The 18,670-nt window shown below is 39.5% G+C and overlaps 1 protein-coding gene across 1 annotated transcript; it reads left to right on the top strand.

The window, feature by feature from the left end:
• Positions 1-955: 955 nt before the first annotated feature.
• On the top strand, positions 956-17,329 carry LOC149936181 (luciferin 4-monooxygenase-like). The gene is made up of 10 exons (XM_090153645.1): positions 956-1,189; positions 2,811-3,015; positions 5,230-5,336; positions 5,399-5,637; positions 5,700-5,874; positions 8,432-8,603; positions 12,931-13,028; positions 16,223-16,355; positions 16,820-17,092; positions 17,149-17,329. The coding sequence occupies exons 1-10, from the start codon at positions 956-958 to the stop codon at positions 17,286-17,288; spliced, it is 1,776 nt and encodes a 591-aa protein (XP_090009771.1). The 3' UTR covers positions 17,289-17,329.
• Positions 17,330-18,670: the final 1,341 nt, after the last annotated feature.

Below are 18,670 nucleotides of genomic sequence, written 5' to 3'. Positions count from 1 at the left end.
GGTCTCCCCTGACTACGCCACCGTAACCAACCACTAAGTAGCAATTGTCAGAAGCCATTGGAGGGAGTGGGCAATAACATAATCTTTTCTAGACGGGTTGACAGAAGTATTAAAGCTAGTGATGGGTAAAGCTAAGAATACACGAAAAATATTCCGTCATAAATTAAGAAAAGGTGCACTGAAATTTGAAATAGCCGAAAAAATAGTAATCCGTACATAAATTGATTGTTAAGAACGTGCCAAGGCTTAGGGAAGGTGATAACAATTTTCCGTACGCGATCAGGAAAGATGCTAACTGAAATCAATTAAATTAATCGCTAGCTACTTTACGCATTGGCTCCCTATTGAGTAGTGTCTCGGGTGTATAATTAACGCGATATTAAATTCTATAGAAATTTAATAAACCTAAAAATAGTAGATAGGTGGGCGTGTTTTTAGCCACTTTCGGATCGAGGTCGAACTGGTAGGGAAAGCTTCGCTCCTTGAAAGTTAGAGCGACCCCCCCCCATAAAGAGGCGGGGAGGTGTCTCATTCATAAAGTGGAAATCTTCCTGCCGAAACGTGTTCCGGGGTCAATACGGGACATCAATTTAATGAAATCATGTCAAAGATTCCGCCGTAGAAGGAAGAAACGTCTTGAACTAGTTGTCCAAGATACAACAGAAATACGCCTAGATTCGGGATCCGATGGGGATGGGGAATTTCCCAACTGGTGACTTTGCGAAAAGCGCTTGTACAAACGTTTATTTAAGATAGGTAAGCACCCAAAGAGAAAAGTAAGCGAAAACACGATTTGAGTTTGCGTTCCAAATCATTTCCAATGTGAAAGGGGACCGACTAGGGTGCGTTTTACCTCGTCCCTTGTAGTTAGGCGTTTGTAAATTAAGTTTCGTGTCAAGGCCGATATACATAGATCTTCGCGTTTACCCATTCAATAATTTTCCAACTATTCGTTATGGAGTTAATATTCGACAGTTTAAGGATTAAGATGTTGGAAATGGAGAAAAGCGCTCCTCTTAACGACTGTGGGCGGCCAAATGGCATCGAGCAAAAGAAGGAATTGGGGTCGTGTCCGAGCATTCGGAGCGGAGGGACCGTTTCTGGAGGACCACTTTCCAGCGTCCCTGAAATTTCTTGCACCCGATTCCTTTGTCAAAGTATGCGACAAGGAGGAGACAGAACGTGTCTGGTAAGTTCATTTATCCACGCATTCTTCAAAATTATTGTTCAATTTAATAGCGCGAAATAGCCGTGGGAGAGCTGATGGTATTCAAATGTAGTTAACCTAGCGATCTGAAACACTAGTAATTAACCTAGCGATCTGAAACACTAGTAATTAACTTAAGCGCGTAAATGTTCCGGGACCTAGCACGTAAGAGCTCGCTAAAAGATAAATAAACTTGAACGAGCTTGGTTTTAAATTTTACAAGAAAAAGTGTATTTACTTTGACCGCACATTGGCACCACGTTACGTTACATTTGGTGGGCACACATTGCCTGACCACACGATACAAGCATTGTAACATTCCCAGCGCTTCCACTTTGGAAAATTTGAAATTCCTTTTTCTGTACTAGGTAACCTCGAAAATTACAATTTTTTTACTTCTTAAATGTTCAGAATTCCCCAACATTTTCCAATACACTTAAAAAAATCTGCAAAAATTCAACGCGATGGACACTATATTCAGGTACAGGGCAATTACCGCTTCCCTTATTCGTGCAGCTCTATCCGACTCTATGACAAAAAAACTAGAACATTTATTAGTCAATAAACAACAATTAAAAAATGTTGATTACATTGAAACTCAGATCACTAACATACAACGGGTCGAAAAGAATGGTAATTTACAATGTTTTCTTAAAAATACGAAACTTCCCTCATTTCGCCTATTTCCCTTTTTTCGAAAACAATTCCCTTTTTTAATTTCGAAAAGCGAATGTTCCCTACAAAGAGATAAATTCCCTTCATGTGAAAGCACTGAACATTTATGCCCTTCTCTGGTATCTAGAATTGAGAGGAAGCCTACGAATGGACTCGGTTTTAAACCCTCGTGAAATGCTGGGAAATTTCCAGAGAGCGGGCAACGAAAAATAACGCGGAAGATCATCACCCATGGAAAAACTAAAACCTTTCACGAGACATTTACACAACCGAGCCCCTCCCTAAATGGCTCCTCGTACCTCGTTAACTAATACTGATTGACAGCGTGAAGATACAACTATATACAACGTAATATAAGAAATACAGTGATTACAATAAAAAATACACTTTGTAAATTTAAAGCATTAATAATGTCAAAGAAATATTTATACAAAATTAAAATAAATGTAGAAAATATTAAGTATGATTAATTATGCAATTACACATTAATTAAATACATATAAGCAATCAAGATATAGTTTTTTTAACACCTATCAGATTCCTGCACACACTATAGTCACCGATAAACGAAGACATTATGTAGGCGGACATTTGACGGAAATGCAACCAGTAAGCCACTGGCAGTATATCTGTTTCAAAATTTCATCGAATCAGTTGATATAAATCAGTAGTTCGTTAAGTATTGTACTTCCGTTTGGTCGTAAACGAACCCAATCAGTAAACTGCAGCGTTCGAAGGGAAACCTGTTGCAATTCATGTTAAGCTAACGTATGGCAGCCATTGAAAAATAATATAAATATAAATTATAAACAGTAAGCATTTCATCCGTGACCTTTAAAGGTTTCCCACCGCACTGACACACAAATAAGTCGATAGTAACCACAAGTCCGATTCCGCGAAATCTTATTTACATATTCATGTTATACAGATTGACGGAACTAACGGGTACCGATTGAGCTACGACGACACTTTGAAAGTGGTCAAGAGAGGTTCCCGCTGGTTTGCGGACAACATTAAGGAAGGGGACATCGTGTGTATGTACGCTAGAAACGAGCCGCACTACATCACGGCCATTCTGGCCATTACGGCGGCTGGAGGAAGTGTGCTTCACATCAACTGGGAGTTCACTATTGGTGTGTATACGCATAATCATATAATCGTGTTCCAATAGTGTGTCAATTAGTCTACTTAAAAACTGATAGCTGCGCCAGTTAGTCGAATTGACGTCATACCAGAAAAAAAGATAAACGCCTCTAACGGTAATAGTGAGTGTAAGGGAGCTGTTGGCTCGCGTGGCACGAAGGGCTTACAACCACCGTCTTACGCGTTGTAACCCAGCCATCTGGGATAAAGGCTAAGTTAATAATAATCAGCTAGGCTAATACCCAAGGCGCCACCTTAGGCCCAAGTCATCGAGCGACTTTTTAATGCTTTTCAACAGGTGGCCGAGTTACAATGCGTTAAAAGTCGCTTGGCCTAGGGTATATTTTATAGTATTAGTCTTATTATTTTGTAGCATTGGAAATTCTACTGCTAGTATTCTATAACAAATACGCACATTCTACTTTTCCGCCATATAGTTATGTTCAAACACCATTGTCCAAATAATGTCGTGTAGGCTGCTTCACTACAAAAAAAGCGAGAAATGCCAAAAAAATTGCTCGATAACATTCGGGGTTTTAACCACTCGTGTACAAAAGACTGAGACAGTGGCCGGGAGTAGTGGCTCACTCCTGTAATCCCAGGCGTCCGGAAGGCAGAGTTTGTGGATGGCCGTGTGAGGACGACCACCAATAACCCAACGGGGGTCGGAATACTTCCCCCACGGGTGTCCCCACCCCTGTCCCACCGTATCCCCCCGTTGGCGTGGCCGTTACACATATCTCGCCCTGATTAATCAGATGGTGTCTTCGCCGGGCTCGCGGTCTTCTCAGACTCAATCAGCCCTTTCTTCTTTGAATAAAAAAAAAGACTGAGACAGTGAGTTATCATTAATTGCATTAAAGCTGTTATTTAAATTATATTTAACGTATATTTTAATTTATTATTAAAATTTTCGATTTTGTTTTGGTCCTTCCGGAACACTTACACCAGAGCACAAAATTTAACGCAACGGTCCTGGCCTTGGCGATTGTTATTATTATTATTAAAATATGCAAGTTCAAAAGCACTTATTAGTCTGAACACCATCAAATATTTGTGGTTACTCCAGAAATCAGGGGCGTAGGAACCAGGGGGGGGGGGGGCAAGGGGGTCAATGCCCCTTCTTAGAATTTTGCTGGGAGGGGCAACTAATGTTATTGCCCCCTCCAACTTTTTGGTCAGTTGAAATCTTCAAAAGGCTCAAATTCTCATTTTAAAAGCATAAAAAACTTATAGAACCTCAACTGTGTTTAAATTTCAGTCTTTTCCCGCCAATTTACAAATATACACGTGCATTCAGGGAAGCTACACTCCATTAAAAATTCAAAACCATTCTCCAGACCCCTTTTGGTTCCTCTTTGGCCACTCCAACTTCTAGAACGTTCCTACGCCCCTGCCAGAAATGATACTAAGTATACATATATAACACGTGTAAGATTCGAAAATGACACTCTTCAGTAGCGGCGCCAGCAACAGGCCGGGGTAGGCCTGGGCCTACTTGAAATTTTGTTAGGGCCTCCAAAAGTCGTCTTAAAATTTAATATTTGGCCTTCAAAATTATTTAATATCAGAAAATTCTGTAATTGGTTTTCAATATTCAATGAGAGTGATTGCTGTTTTTATTCATTTCAAAGGTACGAGTAACTTTTCTTTGACAGTAGTTTATTGTTTAGTTTTTAATTTTTCGCGAGCGTTACTATATCCAAATTGTATCTTTAATTTTATCTTTACAAATAAATGGTTCTTACACTTATTTTACTTAGTGTACCTACGTACATTCATTTTCGGAAAGTTGTAAGTTCCGATGCAAGAGATGTACACGCGAAGTACCGAAGGAATGAATGTAAATAGATGGACTGGAATTCAGTCGTAGAAATAAGTAAATAACCACTAATTTGTTAAGTGTTATCGGTACACAAAAAAGGATCATAATTAGTTCTAATTGTTTCGTCGCGTACCCATTTTACCCAAAAATTGCACCACCTGCTTAAAAAAATTAAATAATCCACGTGTACGGATTTGAAAAAATTGTGGGGGGGGGGGGCGCCAAATGGTTGGCCTACCTCCCCAAAAATCCTGGCGCCGCTACTGACACTCTTAGGTGCAATATAAATTTAAACGTATGGTATTATTGTGTGTGTAAATGCGTCACAAAACTGTTGGGGCAAGTTTCTTTCGTAATAATGTGAAAACGTAAATTTCAGACGAATTGGAATGTTCATTATCCCAACTAAAAGGCCTGGTAGCTATTATAGCCCATACTGTCAACGCGGCCAACGCGGCGAAGTTAGCCCAGGACAAAGGACTCCAGGTTCGTTTCAAGCAATTGCCCCTCGTGGAAATCACAAATGCATTGATTGCATTTACTTTTAGTTGATATTATTCACCAACGGCGACGAAAACGAATTGGCGACGGACGCGTTGTCCTACGAAAAGAACATCATTGCCGGATGGTCGGAGGAATCGAGCGAGTTAGAAGACAATTGGGCTCGGCTATCGCGACATCCGAAAGAAGCCATCTTCCAAATACTGTCGTCCAGCGGGACCACAGGGATGCCCAAAAAAGTTCTGAGCAGTCATTATTCCAGAGTGACCAATATAATACAACTCAGGTTGCATTTTCTATCCACCGTTCCAATTACCATTAATGACTTTAAAATCTTCCACGAACCAGTGAGCCCAGTCAATCCTACTTCGTACCGGCGGAAGATACGATGATATTAGTGACGCCATTGCACGTCATGTTCGGTACCGTCTTATGGACGCACGCTTTGGCCCAACACGCCACCATCGTCACCAATCCGGATTTCAGACCGGAGATTTTCTTATCATCCATTCAAGATTACCAGGTATTCGAGATTAATAATAATAATACCCAAGGGACCACCTTAGGCCTAAGTCATCAAGCGACTTTTGAAGCCATTAATTCAGGTGAAGGTGGGATCGAACCCGGCTCCTCTGGCTGCGAGGCGAAAGTGCTAACCACTCCGCCACCCCACTTATTACGAGGGGCGCGTCAAAGTTCTAAGAATTCTTCCCTTGATAGTGAGAATTCTCACTTCTAAAACTTTTGACGGTCCTTCTCACAGGAGGTGACGTAATCTCTTCTCACAATTTCTCTTGAGAAGAGTGAGAATGCCTCCGAGCATTCTCACTTGGTCAAAAAGGGGCGGTAATTATAAATAAAAATGGCAGCTAATATTCTAGTCAGTTTACTAAAGGATAATACTTGTATTATCCTTGGCTTACTTGATGCTGAAGAAAATAAACAGTATGATATCTTTTTGGACGAAAATGAATTTCGGAAAAAACTGAATGTTAAGTTAATCTGCGATGAAATATTTCCTTTTAAATTAGAAATAAATGTTTTTTTCCTTCAGATATTGTCGTGAAATCGTGTAAAAATCATATTTATAGTCAAAGGCTAAGACTACGACGTTCGTGGCATTCTCGTAAGCCGCCATCTTTAGAAGAATCTTTTTACATTTGACGCTTTCGGTCGAGTTCTCACGGGAATAAAAATTATCACGAACGACTCTTCTCAAGAGAAGAATTCCTTCTTAGAATTTTGACAGGCCCTGGTATTATCGTTTCACGACTTGTCTGGTCACGGCCAGTGGTGTAGTCGGGCCAGGGCGTCGCCCCGGTGCTTCTTTCAAAGGCAGGGCGCGGCCCCGCCTGGGTTTTTCTATTTTTCCAGGGTGCGCCCTGCCTCTATTTCATAAATCATTTATCTCGAATAAAGGGTATGTGAATTTGTTATAAATTTTGACCGTAGGAAAATACCATAACAATTTCAAATAGTCACCTAGTCACGACCAGCTTCGATCACGCTAATAATAGAAGTTGGACGTACATTTATAACGGCCGGTACAGCCAACTTCGATTATGATCGAAATCGAAATTGGCCGTACCCAGGTAGCGCCCCGGTTCTTTGTTTTTTAGGACTACACCACTGGTCACGGCGCAAGATGGTCGGGCGTGCCTCAATCGATGAGTGTGATCATACGTAACATAATCAATCTAAAAATATGTCATAAAATAATTTTCTTTAATGACGGGATATGACGTAAATTACGTCCCTTCTAAAAACGCGTCACCAACTTAATTTATTAGTTGGTTTCTTTTCGCCGGTTCTCGGACTAAATAGCTATTCTTTTTACTCTAAAAGAGTACACCGGGGATGATTTCGCTTGTTCCGGAGGTTTAGGGCTACTCTTTTTCTCCTTCTGAAAAAGAGTAAATGGGATTTTGCCGTCTGCTAGCCTAAATTTATCTGCTAAAAAAGCCACAGGCAGCCATTTTGGAATAACGTTTTTACTCCGATTCAAACTATTCGCCAGCACAGAATCGGAGTAAAATGACGTCATAGCCTTCTGATGGGAAATGGAAGATAGTGAAACCTAGGAGCAACAAACACAGCAACCCGTCAAAAGTCGTGCATTTTCTATCGTACATTTTTCATTGGTTAGACACTTTAGCGCCTGCTGCCGTCGGAAGGGGAAAATTCCGAAATAGTCTTCCCCCTTTCCGTAAAACGTTCAGCGTAAAAGCTCGTCCAATGGAATTTGTACACAACACTGCGTTAGCGTGTTTAAAGGCTAGCTGCATTCTCCTTGTGTTTGTTACTCCTAGGTGAAACGTATTTTGAAAACGCCCAGAATTCCCTGCGCGTGTCTAACTTTAACAATCTACAGTTTAGCTCGTGCCTCGCGATCTCCTGATTTCATTTCCATGGTCACCTTTTCAATAGCCCAAGGATTATAAGAATTTTTGTATTTTTGGGTCCGCTTTTTATATGTTCCTTGTGAAACAAAGTCTCATTTTTTCCATTTTTGCTATGGAAATTTTATAGAGAGGCATACTAATGAGACGGGAAATGGGATTAACTAACTTGTTTTCTTTTTATATGATATAATAATGGAAATAAACTAATAAAAAATAAACTATTAAAGGTTGTAAAAGTATTACAAAGAAAGTAATGAGTTCACCTAATGTAAAAACAGCGTATCATTTTCATTTCGATTTTATTTCAAAAGTCACGTATCTTGACTTACACTACCTTGGCTCTCAGGAAGCGTACTGTAGAGACCATTAACTATCCTCATACAAAAGGCAATAGGTAAAATTACTTTCCCCCTATCTTGCGAAGACTCACTTCCCCTACGTCATAGCATCGTCTACGACGTAGCGTCTCCCCTATTCTTCCTAGGGTTACAGACGACGTCATGAAGTAGAGGAAGTGAGTCACTAAATGAAACTACAGTAGATAAAATATCCAACTCTCTTTCGTGTATTATGGCAAAGCATTCCAATGTCTGCTTATCACGGACTAAATAAAACGCGTTGACCTATAAAAGCTCTTTACGTAAGTTTTTTCTTTTATTTTTCTATTTTCGGGGGCAGTGTACGATGTTACCTATCGCGCCGCCAGTAGCCATGCTGTTGCTGGAGAGTCCCTTGACCGACCGATACGATTTGACTAGTTTGAAAAGGATCGTCAAAGCGGGCATGACTATGGCCGAGTCGATCGTGGAAAGACTCTTGAAGAAATTCAAAATGGATTCTTACAGACAAGGTAAGCGAGGGGAAGAATTAAAATGGCCAAAAGTGACACTTTTCGTAAGATCCGATAAAAGAGGCCTTTCTTTTGGCCGCCGCGGGTGGATTTCATACCATTAGTTTTGCCGTAAGTAACGTAACAGACGTAAGTATGACATAACTTATTTCGCCAATCACCCTATATAGCGTTACGTGGTTAAGTACTGAGAACTCTCCGCGGGCTGTTACGAGTCTTTGGAAGTGTTAGGTAGTTCTGGCCGATAAAAAGCCGACGACAGCCTATTTGAAAGATCAGAAAATTAAAATAACTTTTACTGTTGGCAATTCGTAGTTTGCACGTGGGTGTGGCCTATTTTCGTTGCCATGGTAACGAGTTTTGGTTGGCCATGACATTAGAACGCCTATGGTGGACTTGGTGGTCACGTTATTATTTTCTCACAGTTAATATGGTCACGTGGTGTTTGCCTCGTGATTTGTGACGTAGTAAAATGTAATGGCGGCCGTTTTAAGGCGGAGCTTAGCTATAACGCGACGAGCAAGGAGATAATTGAATTAGAATATCAAATAGTTCTTTTTATAAAATAACCTTGGCCATCTTGTTGAAATGTTGCCTCCCCGCTTCACCTGTGGATCCGTTTTCTCTCCCACTAAAGAGTTTATGAACTCATTCTTAGGCTTTGGCTGAACTATTCCAGGGCAACATTTCAACAAGTTGGGCAAGCGTAAAGACATTTTATAAAATAAACTATTGACTAGTAGTTCGTTTTTGAGAAATAACGCGTTTTCGCCCGTATTTATCGCTATTACACTAGCCTGGCAGTAATCAGCCTTTTCAGTTTACACGGAACTACTTACAAGGAGACGGCCCGAGGTGTTAGTGGCGCCGATCGCTTTTTTTCCCAATGGGGGCCGAAGCTCACTAATAAACTTGGAATGAGGCGGCTGGCAACACTTTCTTGCTTAAAAGTAAATGGCCTTTAACATCGGCGGTTTTACCAATGGGGGCAGAGCCCCCATCGATTTTTCCCAATGGGGGCTTCGGCCCCGCCGCCCCCATGGGATCGGCGCCACTGTGTTACACACCGATTTTGTTCAAACTCGGGGGATTGGTAGACCTTCATGTAACTTGAAAAATCCTAAAGGGAATTTATTCAATGGGCAACGGTTTTGCCATGGCAACGAAAAATGTTTTTGACAACATAAAATGGAAATTTTCCCATTGAAAATAACATGTGATATTGACCGATTCCAAGGGTCCCTCCACCTGTGAAAAATTTTAAGAAAATTTAAAAAAATTTAAAATACCAAAATTATAAACAATTTATAAAAATTGACGAAAAAAATTAAAATTGATCAATTTGAACCAAATGGGTGAAAATGAACCGATGTGGCTTAAATTGGAAAAATGTGAGAAAAAAATTTAAAAAATACAAACATTGAAAAAAGTATTTCAAAATTGATTAATATAATTTTTTTTTTCAAAATTGAAAAAAATATATAAAATTGAAAAGAAATTGATAAAAAACAGTAGTTTCGATCAAAATTCATAGGAATTGACGGAAATTTATAAGTTGTGTAAAATTGGATTAATGTATAGATAAATTGCGATTTTTTTAAAAACAAAGTATTTATTTTGGTCAATTTGATCAAATTTTACCAAAAAAAATTGATAAAAAATGTGATCAATTTTATTTTTTTCGTCATTTTTTTTATTTTGGTATTTTATTTTATTTTTCAATTTTGTAAAATGTTTCACAGGAGGGGGGACCCTTGGAATCGGTCAAAATCCCATGTTATTTTCAATGGAAAAATTTCCATTTTATGTTGTCAAAAACATTTTTCGTTGCCATGGCAAAACCGTTGCCCATTGAATAAATTCCCTTTAGGATTTTTCAAGGTACATGAAGGTCTACCGACTACCAATCCCCCGAGTTGGAACGAAATCGGTGTGTAACACCTCGGCTCGTCTCCTTGTTAGTGGACAATTCAAAAAGTTCATAAACTGCTTCTAAGCAGACGATAAATCACAATGCATTTTCTTAGCAGACGAAAATCCAGCTCTATGTAACCTTGAAGGAGATAAGCTGTATTCTGGAGGCGAGCAATTGGTATCATAGGTCAACGCCAAGAGCTGGGCTCGAGCTCGTCTCACTGAATTCGTATATGAGCTTACGGTTGGTCTCGGGCTCACCTTGGTCTCACCAATTATTGGCCGGGTCTAGGGCTCGAGATCGCAATCTAAATTTCTCCGCTGATGTGAGCTCTCGAGCTCAGTAGATTTAAAACCTACAAACCGTCTCGTGCTCGGACTCACTGTAGTTATAAATATACGGGCAGTCTCGGGCTCACGCTCACTATATTTACAAATCGACGGGTGATCTCGGGCTCAGGCTCACTATATTTACTTACAAATAAAATGGTGGCCTAGAACTTGATCTCACTATATTTTAAAACTACTAAAGGCTCAAGCTCGAGCTCGATGTTTCATCGCGCAATTTATTTATCAAATAGCCCAATTAGTGTTTTCGAGCTCCATTCCGGCATCACTGGTACATCTGGAAGACAATCGGAGGTGGTCTGGCAGCCCTGAGCCCAGAAATCCAGACGGTGCTAGCTTCTAACGCTTTTTTTGGTCAAAATAAATTTAGAACGTGCGCTTTGGGCTAAGCACTAGGTGGTTTTTTTTCGCCTGTTCTGGGTTTTTTGAGCAGGTTAAAAAGTGTAGCCATATGACGTCATTTTACTACAATTCTGTCTTGACGAAAAAAACGAGTTGGAGTAGAAAGAGAGTTTTTAAAGGTTAAAGGTTATTAATAAAAAGTTTCCCATCATATTTTCGTGAAACGAAATTTAAGCAGACGACAAAACTAGATTACTCTCTCTACACCTCCTTTCGAGGAGGAGTAAAAAGTGTAACCCTAATACTCCGGAACAAGCGAACAAAATTCGGGACAGGGTAAATCTTACCCCGAGAACAGGCGAATAAAACGTTTTAGGGTAAAAAGTTTACACTTTTTGTCCCCGGACAAGCGAAAAAAAAACCACCTATTATCGCGAATTCGAAGGAGGTTGAGCTCATCCTCAGATACGAAAACCGTATTCAAATCCATCTCGAGCTCGGGCTCAAGTATAATGTCGAGCCCAAGGTTAATTTTTAATACGAGCTCAGGCTCGAGCTCCAAATAATGTGAATCTTGAAATGGGTTCAAGCTCGAGCTCGAAGTAATTTGTATTTTTACAGGGGCTCAAGCTCGGGCTCACTAGTTACAATATTCGATCCACAATAAATCAGCTCGGGCTCGGCTTTAACGTGAAAACTTATCGGTCTCGTCTCAGGCTCACAATATTTATTTAAAATACGTGAGCTCGGTCTCAAATTGAGCTCGGGCTCACCATGTGAGTTCAAAGGAACCACCTATGGACTGCATTGTAAAGGATGATAAAATTAGCGAATAAGTAGATTAGTCCATTAAGAAAAGGGATAATAAAGCTAAACCCTAAGTTAACTTAACATTGCGTATATACTTATCTCCACCACTCTCCTCCTATTCGGCTTTCCGTTGCTACGCAACTCGTTTTGAAATTTTTAATGTTTAGGCTTAGTTTCTCTTTTTGGTGTTATTGTCGCGAGCCAGATTTCCCGCACGGTACTGACGAGTCCCAAATAAGACGAAACCGGTCTACCGTTGGAATTTCTGGCTATTTAATTTAGTTTTTCACTCGAAGATCTATATTTGGTCAGAGTTTCGCGCCTTTTTGTTTGCTCGAAGACCTATCGGTACGAGCTATTAGTAAGTTTTTTAATTTCTTCTTTGTTTAGGGTTTAGCTTTATTATCCCTTTTCTTAATGGTCTAATCTACTTATTCGCTAATTTTATCACCCTGTGAGCCCGAGCCCGTTAACCTATGATGGCGTAAACCCACGTCGGCGTCTTGACCGTCGGCCTAGGTGATGGAATTATCTCTGCCGTGAGTGCTTGAGTAATGTTCTTTTTGTTCAGCGTTTTGTTAATTATTTTTATCCTTTTTAACTTGTTAGTTGTTTCCAAACATTCATTTAAGTAGTAACTAGTAGGCTATTTTAAATTTTTCTTAATTACTCGACTACCCGAATAGAACTCGTCGATTAATCAAGTACTCGAACGTGGTTTTCTGACTACTTGACTACTCGAACAAGGAAAATTTGGAAATAATCGAATACTCGACAACCCGACTCGATCAAAATATTATCCGACTCGACTACCCGATGAAAAATTTATAAATACTCGAAACCCAACCCGATTGCGTAAAACCACTACTCGCGCAGCACTAATTTTTTTCCATTCTTGTTATTATTTCGTTAGCGTATGGAATGACGGAAGTGGGTCACGTGATGATCTTGCCCCCCGACAAAGAAGACGTTCGATCCATCGGCGTCTTGGCACCGGGCACCGAAATGCAAGTATGTCCTCTTTTCACTTTCAACACAAAAACATTCCGTTTTGGTTGATTTCATTTTAACCCTTATCGGAAGCGTCCGGCCCTTTCGATATCGCATTGTCTACCAAATTGATATTCAAGTGATGTATTGAATTGTTTCCTTAGCGCTCAACACTCAACATACATCAGAGCTATCTCCCGGGAGGGTTTTTGTCCGTTGCACGCAAACCACGTTCTATGATTTTAAGTTATCGAGCGGTAGACGAAAAACCAACGGAAAAGAGAGCTTAGAGTTTTGTCCGGGAGATGGCTCTGATGTACCAAGTCTTTAAGAATAACGCATTATGATAGAGCCGTGCAGACACATTTCATCGCGGGCCATTCTAACTGAAATATCCAATGTGGTGCTATTTTACCGGGCACCTAAAAAGCACGCTTGTGGGGGCCTTCTCCGTGGGCCATGGGGAATTTTCCCCTAATATGTCCCTTTTATAAGTATTTTCCAGAAGCGTATCGCTTAGTTGAAATAATTATTGTTAGCTACGTGTGACGTCAAATTTACGTCATACACTCTCTAGCGATAAAGTTATCTTACTAAAGCGGAATAATGTTAAAGAGATTATTTGTAATCAACTTTTATGTAGGCTCATACCTAAAATATAAATTATTTCACAATTCGGAATTATTAAAGTTGTGATGGTTTCTTTTTGTTATTGAAACAAATTTAATGACCAAAATGATATTTCATATTTGATATCAACGATTTTACCCGTCTTAATAAAATTAAGAGATAAAAATTGAAGAACACGACTGATACTTCATAGTATTATTAAAATTTTATTTTATTAAAATCTTTTCATTTAAAAAATTGTTCACGAGCTTTCCGGTTTGAGAACCCTTGTCAAGCGGACGTTCTGTGGTACATTTTGAAACAGACTAAATAAAAATCAATAATTTTTCAACATTTCTCTTATCTCTATACATTATCTCTATACATTTTTTTTAAAACATCAACCTTTAACTTTTAGTTTTTAATTAACCCCAGTTTTTTATGCAAATTTTACTTTTATCTAAATTTAAATCTCCCATATTTTTAATAGCAACCGCTTCTTTAAAATCCCTTTTAAAATAATGTTATTCTTTAAACCATGAGGTATCAGTCGTGTTCTTCAATCTTAACTCTATTATAACAAACCATGTTCAAGAAATTTAACATATGACTAAATAAAATTAGTTTGATTTTGAGATTTAATTGGGAAATATTTGATGGATATCGTTGGGGGGTTTAAAAAACTGTTAAAATATATGTTTTCATGGAGGTAGGAAATACGGATTTCCTAAATCCGTATTTCTAAATCCGTGCTACGCTGAATGAAAACGCTCGAATTTGAGAAAACACGTATTTTCTGAAACACGGGAAACGCACCTGTATTTCCTTGGTAAATCTGGATTTTCTTCGAATGAAAACGAACGAACACGTGTTTGATACACTGGGGGTTTATTTAGTTGGAAATGTAGTTACTAATAAGTAGTGCTCGGACTTTTTTTTATTCACGAATAAATACTTTTAGCCTTAATTTAAATAGTAATATTTCAAGATGAAATAGCTGAATAAAAGAAAGTGGATACACCTAAAACTTAATAAAAACAATTATTTATTTGAATAAGTAGAATGAGTAGTAGATTAACGAAATCGTTGGTTACATAACAAGTTTATTTCTTCAATACGATGAGGAAAAAAAATATCGCAATTTATGATAATGAATAAATAATTCCGAGCACTACTAAAAGGTTGTGGTTTCACATGTTTTAACCTAGGTTTTAACGACACTTTTTAAATTAAAAAATAAATGTAAGCAGAAATATAAAGATATAAACAATACATTTAATTGTTGACGTGATTAAATTAGTAAATTTTGCGAATAGGTTTTTGTAATCGTACGCGAACATTTCAATGTTTAAATTTTTAATTTTTATTTAAAATAAGCCGCGGAAAAGGGGCGGTAACCTGGTAAATTCCCAGTGACGTAAACTACAGATAAGAACTCGAAAGGGCTCAGGTAACTTGCCCCCCCCCCCCCAAACGCTGTGTTCAAAAATTAACAAGTTGATTGAAAGGCACCCATTATACACCATTTTGCACCATCCGTAAACCATTACGCACCCCCCATGGTGTTCAGTAAGAAATTGCAATCTCAAAGGGGGGGCAACTTTATCCTAAAACTTGTAAACCAATCAAACGCACCCATAACGCACCATTATGCACCACAGTCGAATCATTACGCACCCTTATCCCTATAGCATTACATCAAATATTAATTGGGGGGGGGGGCTAGGATAGATCAAAATGTAAAAATTGAGTTATTTCCGTAACTAGTATGGTGCGTAACGATTCGACTGTGGTGCATAATGGTGCGTAATGGGTGCGTTTGAATGGCACCATTTACGATGCCAATGGTGAATGGGGGGCTGGGGTTAACCTAGCCCCCACTTTTTAATTCGACTGTGGTGCATAATGGTGCGTTTGATTGGTTAACAAGTTTTAGGGAAAAATGGAAGTGGGGGGTGGGCTCGGATAAAGTTGCCCCCCCCCCCCTTTTGAAATTGCAATTTCTTACTGAACACCATGGGTGCGTAATGGTTTACTAATGGTGCAAAATGGGTGCCTTTCAATCAACTTGTTAATTTTTGAACACAGCGTTTGGGGGGGGGGGGGGACAAGTTAACTGAGCCACTCGAAAGTAGGATTGGGCTCATTTGAAAAAGTTAGTGCTTAGTGGAACCTAATTCTGAATATAGCTTAATTTTAGTAATGGCCAACGAAAGAATGCTTCTCCTTCTTAGGATTGAGTTTTGTGTTCGTTGACGTATTAATTTTCCTAAGCTAATAAATTGGGAAATTAATAAAGCTAAAGCAGTTTTTAGCATTAAACTGGGATCGATTTGCTTGGAGTTTACAGTAATCACGCGCTACTGCAAAATTAAACGACCGGCCAGCTGCCCTTATCCGAAGGAAGTCGAGCGAGTAGTAAGAACATTCCAAGTGTAGAGGTTTCTGGGGTGTGAAACCCGTTTGGAAGTAAAGAGTGGACTTCCATGAAAACGTCGAAATACGAGTTTCTTAAAAAGCTCCCCGCTGAGAACAAAATCAGGATTTCCTCAAATCCGCATTTCCTACCTTCATGAAAACATAGTCACAGAAGAGTATTCCAACAGGTACGGGAAATGAAATCCAATACGACCTTGGGACCTGACCAAGTGGGAGAGTTCTGGATTCGGGGCCCCCAGTTAATGATGGGTTACATGGATCTGCCCAACGTGTTCGACGAAAATGGATGGTTGCGAACCGGTAAAAATAGTTTCCTTAATCCTTACTTGTAGCTTATTAATTGACAGCTTTGTCCAACCTTCGAAAAAGTGTAGGGGATAACTTGTAGCTGAATGTAGACGCAGTTATATTCCGTGCAATCTACACTCGCAGGGTTCGTACACGACCTGGAAAGTCAGGGAATTTGAAAATGTTTCCAAAAGGTCAGGGAAAAGTCAGGGGATTTTAAAATGACCCTAAAAAAGTAAGGTAATTTTAAAATAACCCCAGAAATATCGGGGAAATACACTTTGAAAGATGTACATAATAAATAATTTTCAAGATTTTACCTCCAATCATTAATTTATTTTAGATAAATGGTCAGAAAAATTTTGGCAATTAGGTCAGGGAAAACCTGGAAATGTCAGGGAATTTAATTCCGGAAATTTTGTACGAACCCTGACTCAGCTACAAGCTAACCTGTCTAATATACGAACACCTTTAAGGTGACGTGGGCTATTACAACGACGCGGGGTATTTCTATTACGTGGAACGAGTCAAGGACGTCTTGAAGGTCAGAGGACACCAAGTCGCCCCGGCCGAATTGGAATGCGTCTTGATGAAGCACCCGTTGATCCGGGACTGCGCCGTGGTGGGAAAACCAGACTTCACCGCCGGCGAATTTCCAGCCGCCTTCGTCGTCCTTAAGGACAAAATTATCGAGGACACGGATATGACTGAAGAGGAATTGGCCAAGAACATCCAATCCTTCGTGGCTAGTAAGTATTTCTACAGCGAGAAAGGGAGCCAGAATAAAGAGTATTTCCCCTTAAAGGCTGTACCACCAGGACGAAGCATTTGCACGGAGGGATTCGATTCGTGGCACAAATTCCCAGAAACGCGTCCGGAAAGATTCTACGAACCATACTCAAACGTTGGATACAATGCGAACGGGATATAATCGATAAGATTTAGACTCTTACGGACTTCAACGAACGACGCAAACCGCTTTACATCCCGTATTTTCAGTTACAATTTAACTCTACGCGTCGTTCGTAAAGAAATATAGATTTTCTTAAAACGACAAAAAAATAATTTTGCAGCAACAATCTTTATATAAAAATCGATGTTTTATATCTTTCGAATCATTTTTAGCGGATAAGAAACGGTCAGACACGGCTGATATTTACGATTAAAGTTATTTTTTGTTAGGTCTAGAGACACCGTGTCGCCAGTAAATCGCACTTTTTCCACAATATTCAAATGACGTTTCCGCTTTTTCCATCCCGAATGGCCTATTTTTAAAAACAGTAACGACACGCCTACCGGCGCTGTTCCGAACTAATACGCGTATTACAGCTCGCTACCTAAGAGCAAAGTCAAGCAAATCAAAACACCCCATTTTAAGAAAAGGGACCTTTTAGTCTCGTAAATATGGACTTGGCAGCATGACGTATATAATACGTCACCCATGCTTTTTCGAGTCGGAAAAAAAAAATAATTAGCATGGCGGCCATAGCCAAAGGTACAACGTTACGTCATGCTGCTATATGATACTTTTAGCATATGTAACATAATTACTCATAAGTATGCCACTGTACGGTACGGGGGTATTTAAATCTTTAGTGTATGTACCTTTATTCCATTCAAAAATCTTCACTAACGGTTTGTTTCACCACGAACCAGTAAAAAGGTGGACTACGTTAGATTTTAACCTTTTTATTCATCCTAGTAATTTTGGGAATCACACTATTGGCTACTAACATATGTATTTAAGCCAATGGAAAACCTCTAAATTGAGAAGGAATTTTCGGTGTCGGAATTTTAGTCAGCCCAATGTAGCTTTATTGAAATTTATAAACTCGCTCGGTTTGTGCGGATGAAGTTAAATAATGAGAAATTTAGAAAAATAAAAGGTCGGGGAAAATGACCAATAAGTGATCGCTTTCCGAAAATGGAACAAGTCGTCGAAGTGGGATATTCTACCAGCGTTATTAAAACCCATATCAAGCCTAGAAGAGTTAGGCCTAGGCTTAAAAGAATCTGCAAATACTCCAACCTTGTAGATGCCCCAGAAAAGCTCAACCTGAATTTCAACAATTTTTTCCAATAAACGCCACACGATCCTGCGAAATAATCACGTGACCACCAGGGGCGTCTTAATGTCATGGCCGACCTAGACGCGTTACCGTGGCAACGAACCCAAGCCACAAATTTCTTTCAAAAGTCACTTATCTCGACTTGCTTGACTTTGGCTCTTACGTAGGCTACGTAGCGAACAATTCGAAACTTATTTCGTCAAGATGGCGGCCACGGCTCGAAGGACGGCGTAATGGGGGTAACACTAGCCTTCCACT

Source organism: Leiobunum rupestre, chromosome 7, assembly GCF_980474605.1.
Source record: "Leiobunum rupestre chromosome 7, qqLeiRupe1.1.hap1, whole genome shotgun sequence".
NCBI classification, from domain to species: Eukaryota; Metazoa; Arthropoda; class Arachnida; order Opiliones; family Sclerosomatidae; genus Leiobunum; species Leiobunum rupestre.
Note: the sequence above shows the minus strand (reverse complement) of the source record. Positions and strands in the feature narration are given on the sequence as shown.

What these genes read in the sequence shown, in the direction of transcription:
- LOC149936181 (XM_090153645.1), top strand. Translation starts at nt 956, where the DNA reads ATGGAGTTAATATTCGACAGTTTAAGGATTAAGATGTTGGAAATGGAG. An exon ending in AATGGATTCTTACAGACAAG is followed by an intron (nt 8,604 to 12,930) that starts GTAAGCGAGGGG and finishes TTATTTCGTTAG; the next exon opens with CGTATGGAATGACGGAAGTG. An exon ending in CACCGGGCACCGAAATGCAA is followed by an intron (nt 13,029 to 16,222) that starts GTATGTCCTCTT and finishes GTATTCCAACAG; the next exon opens with GTACGGGAAATGAAATCCAA.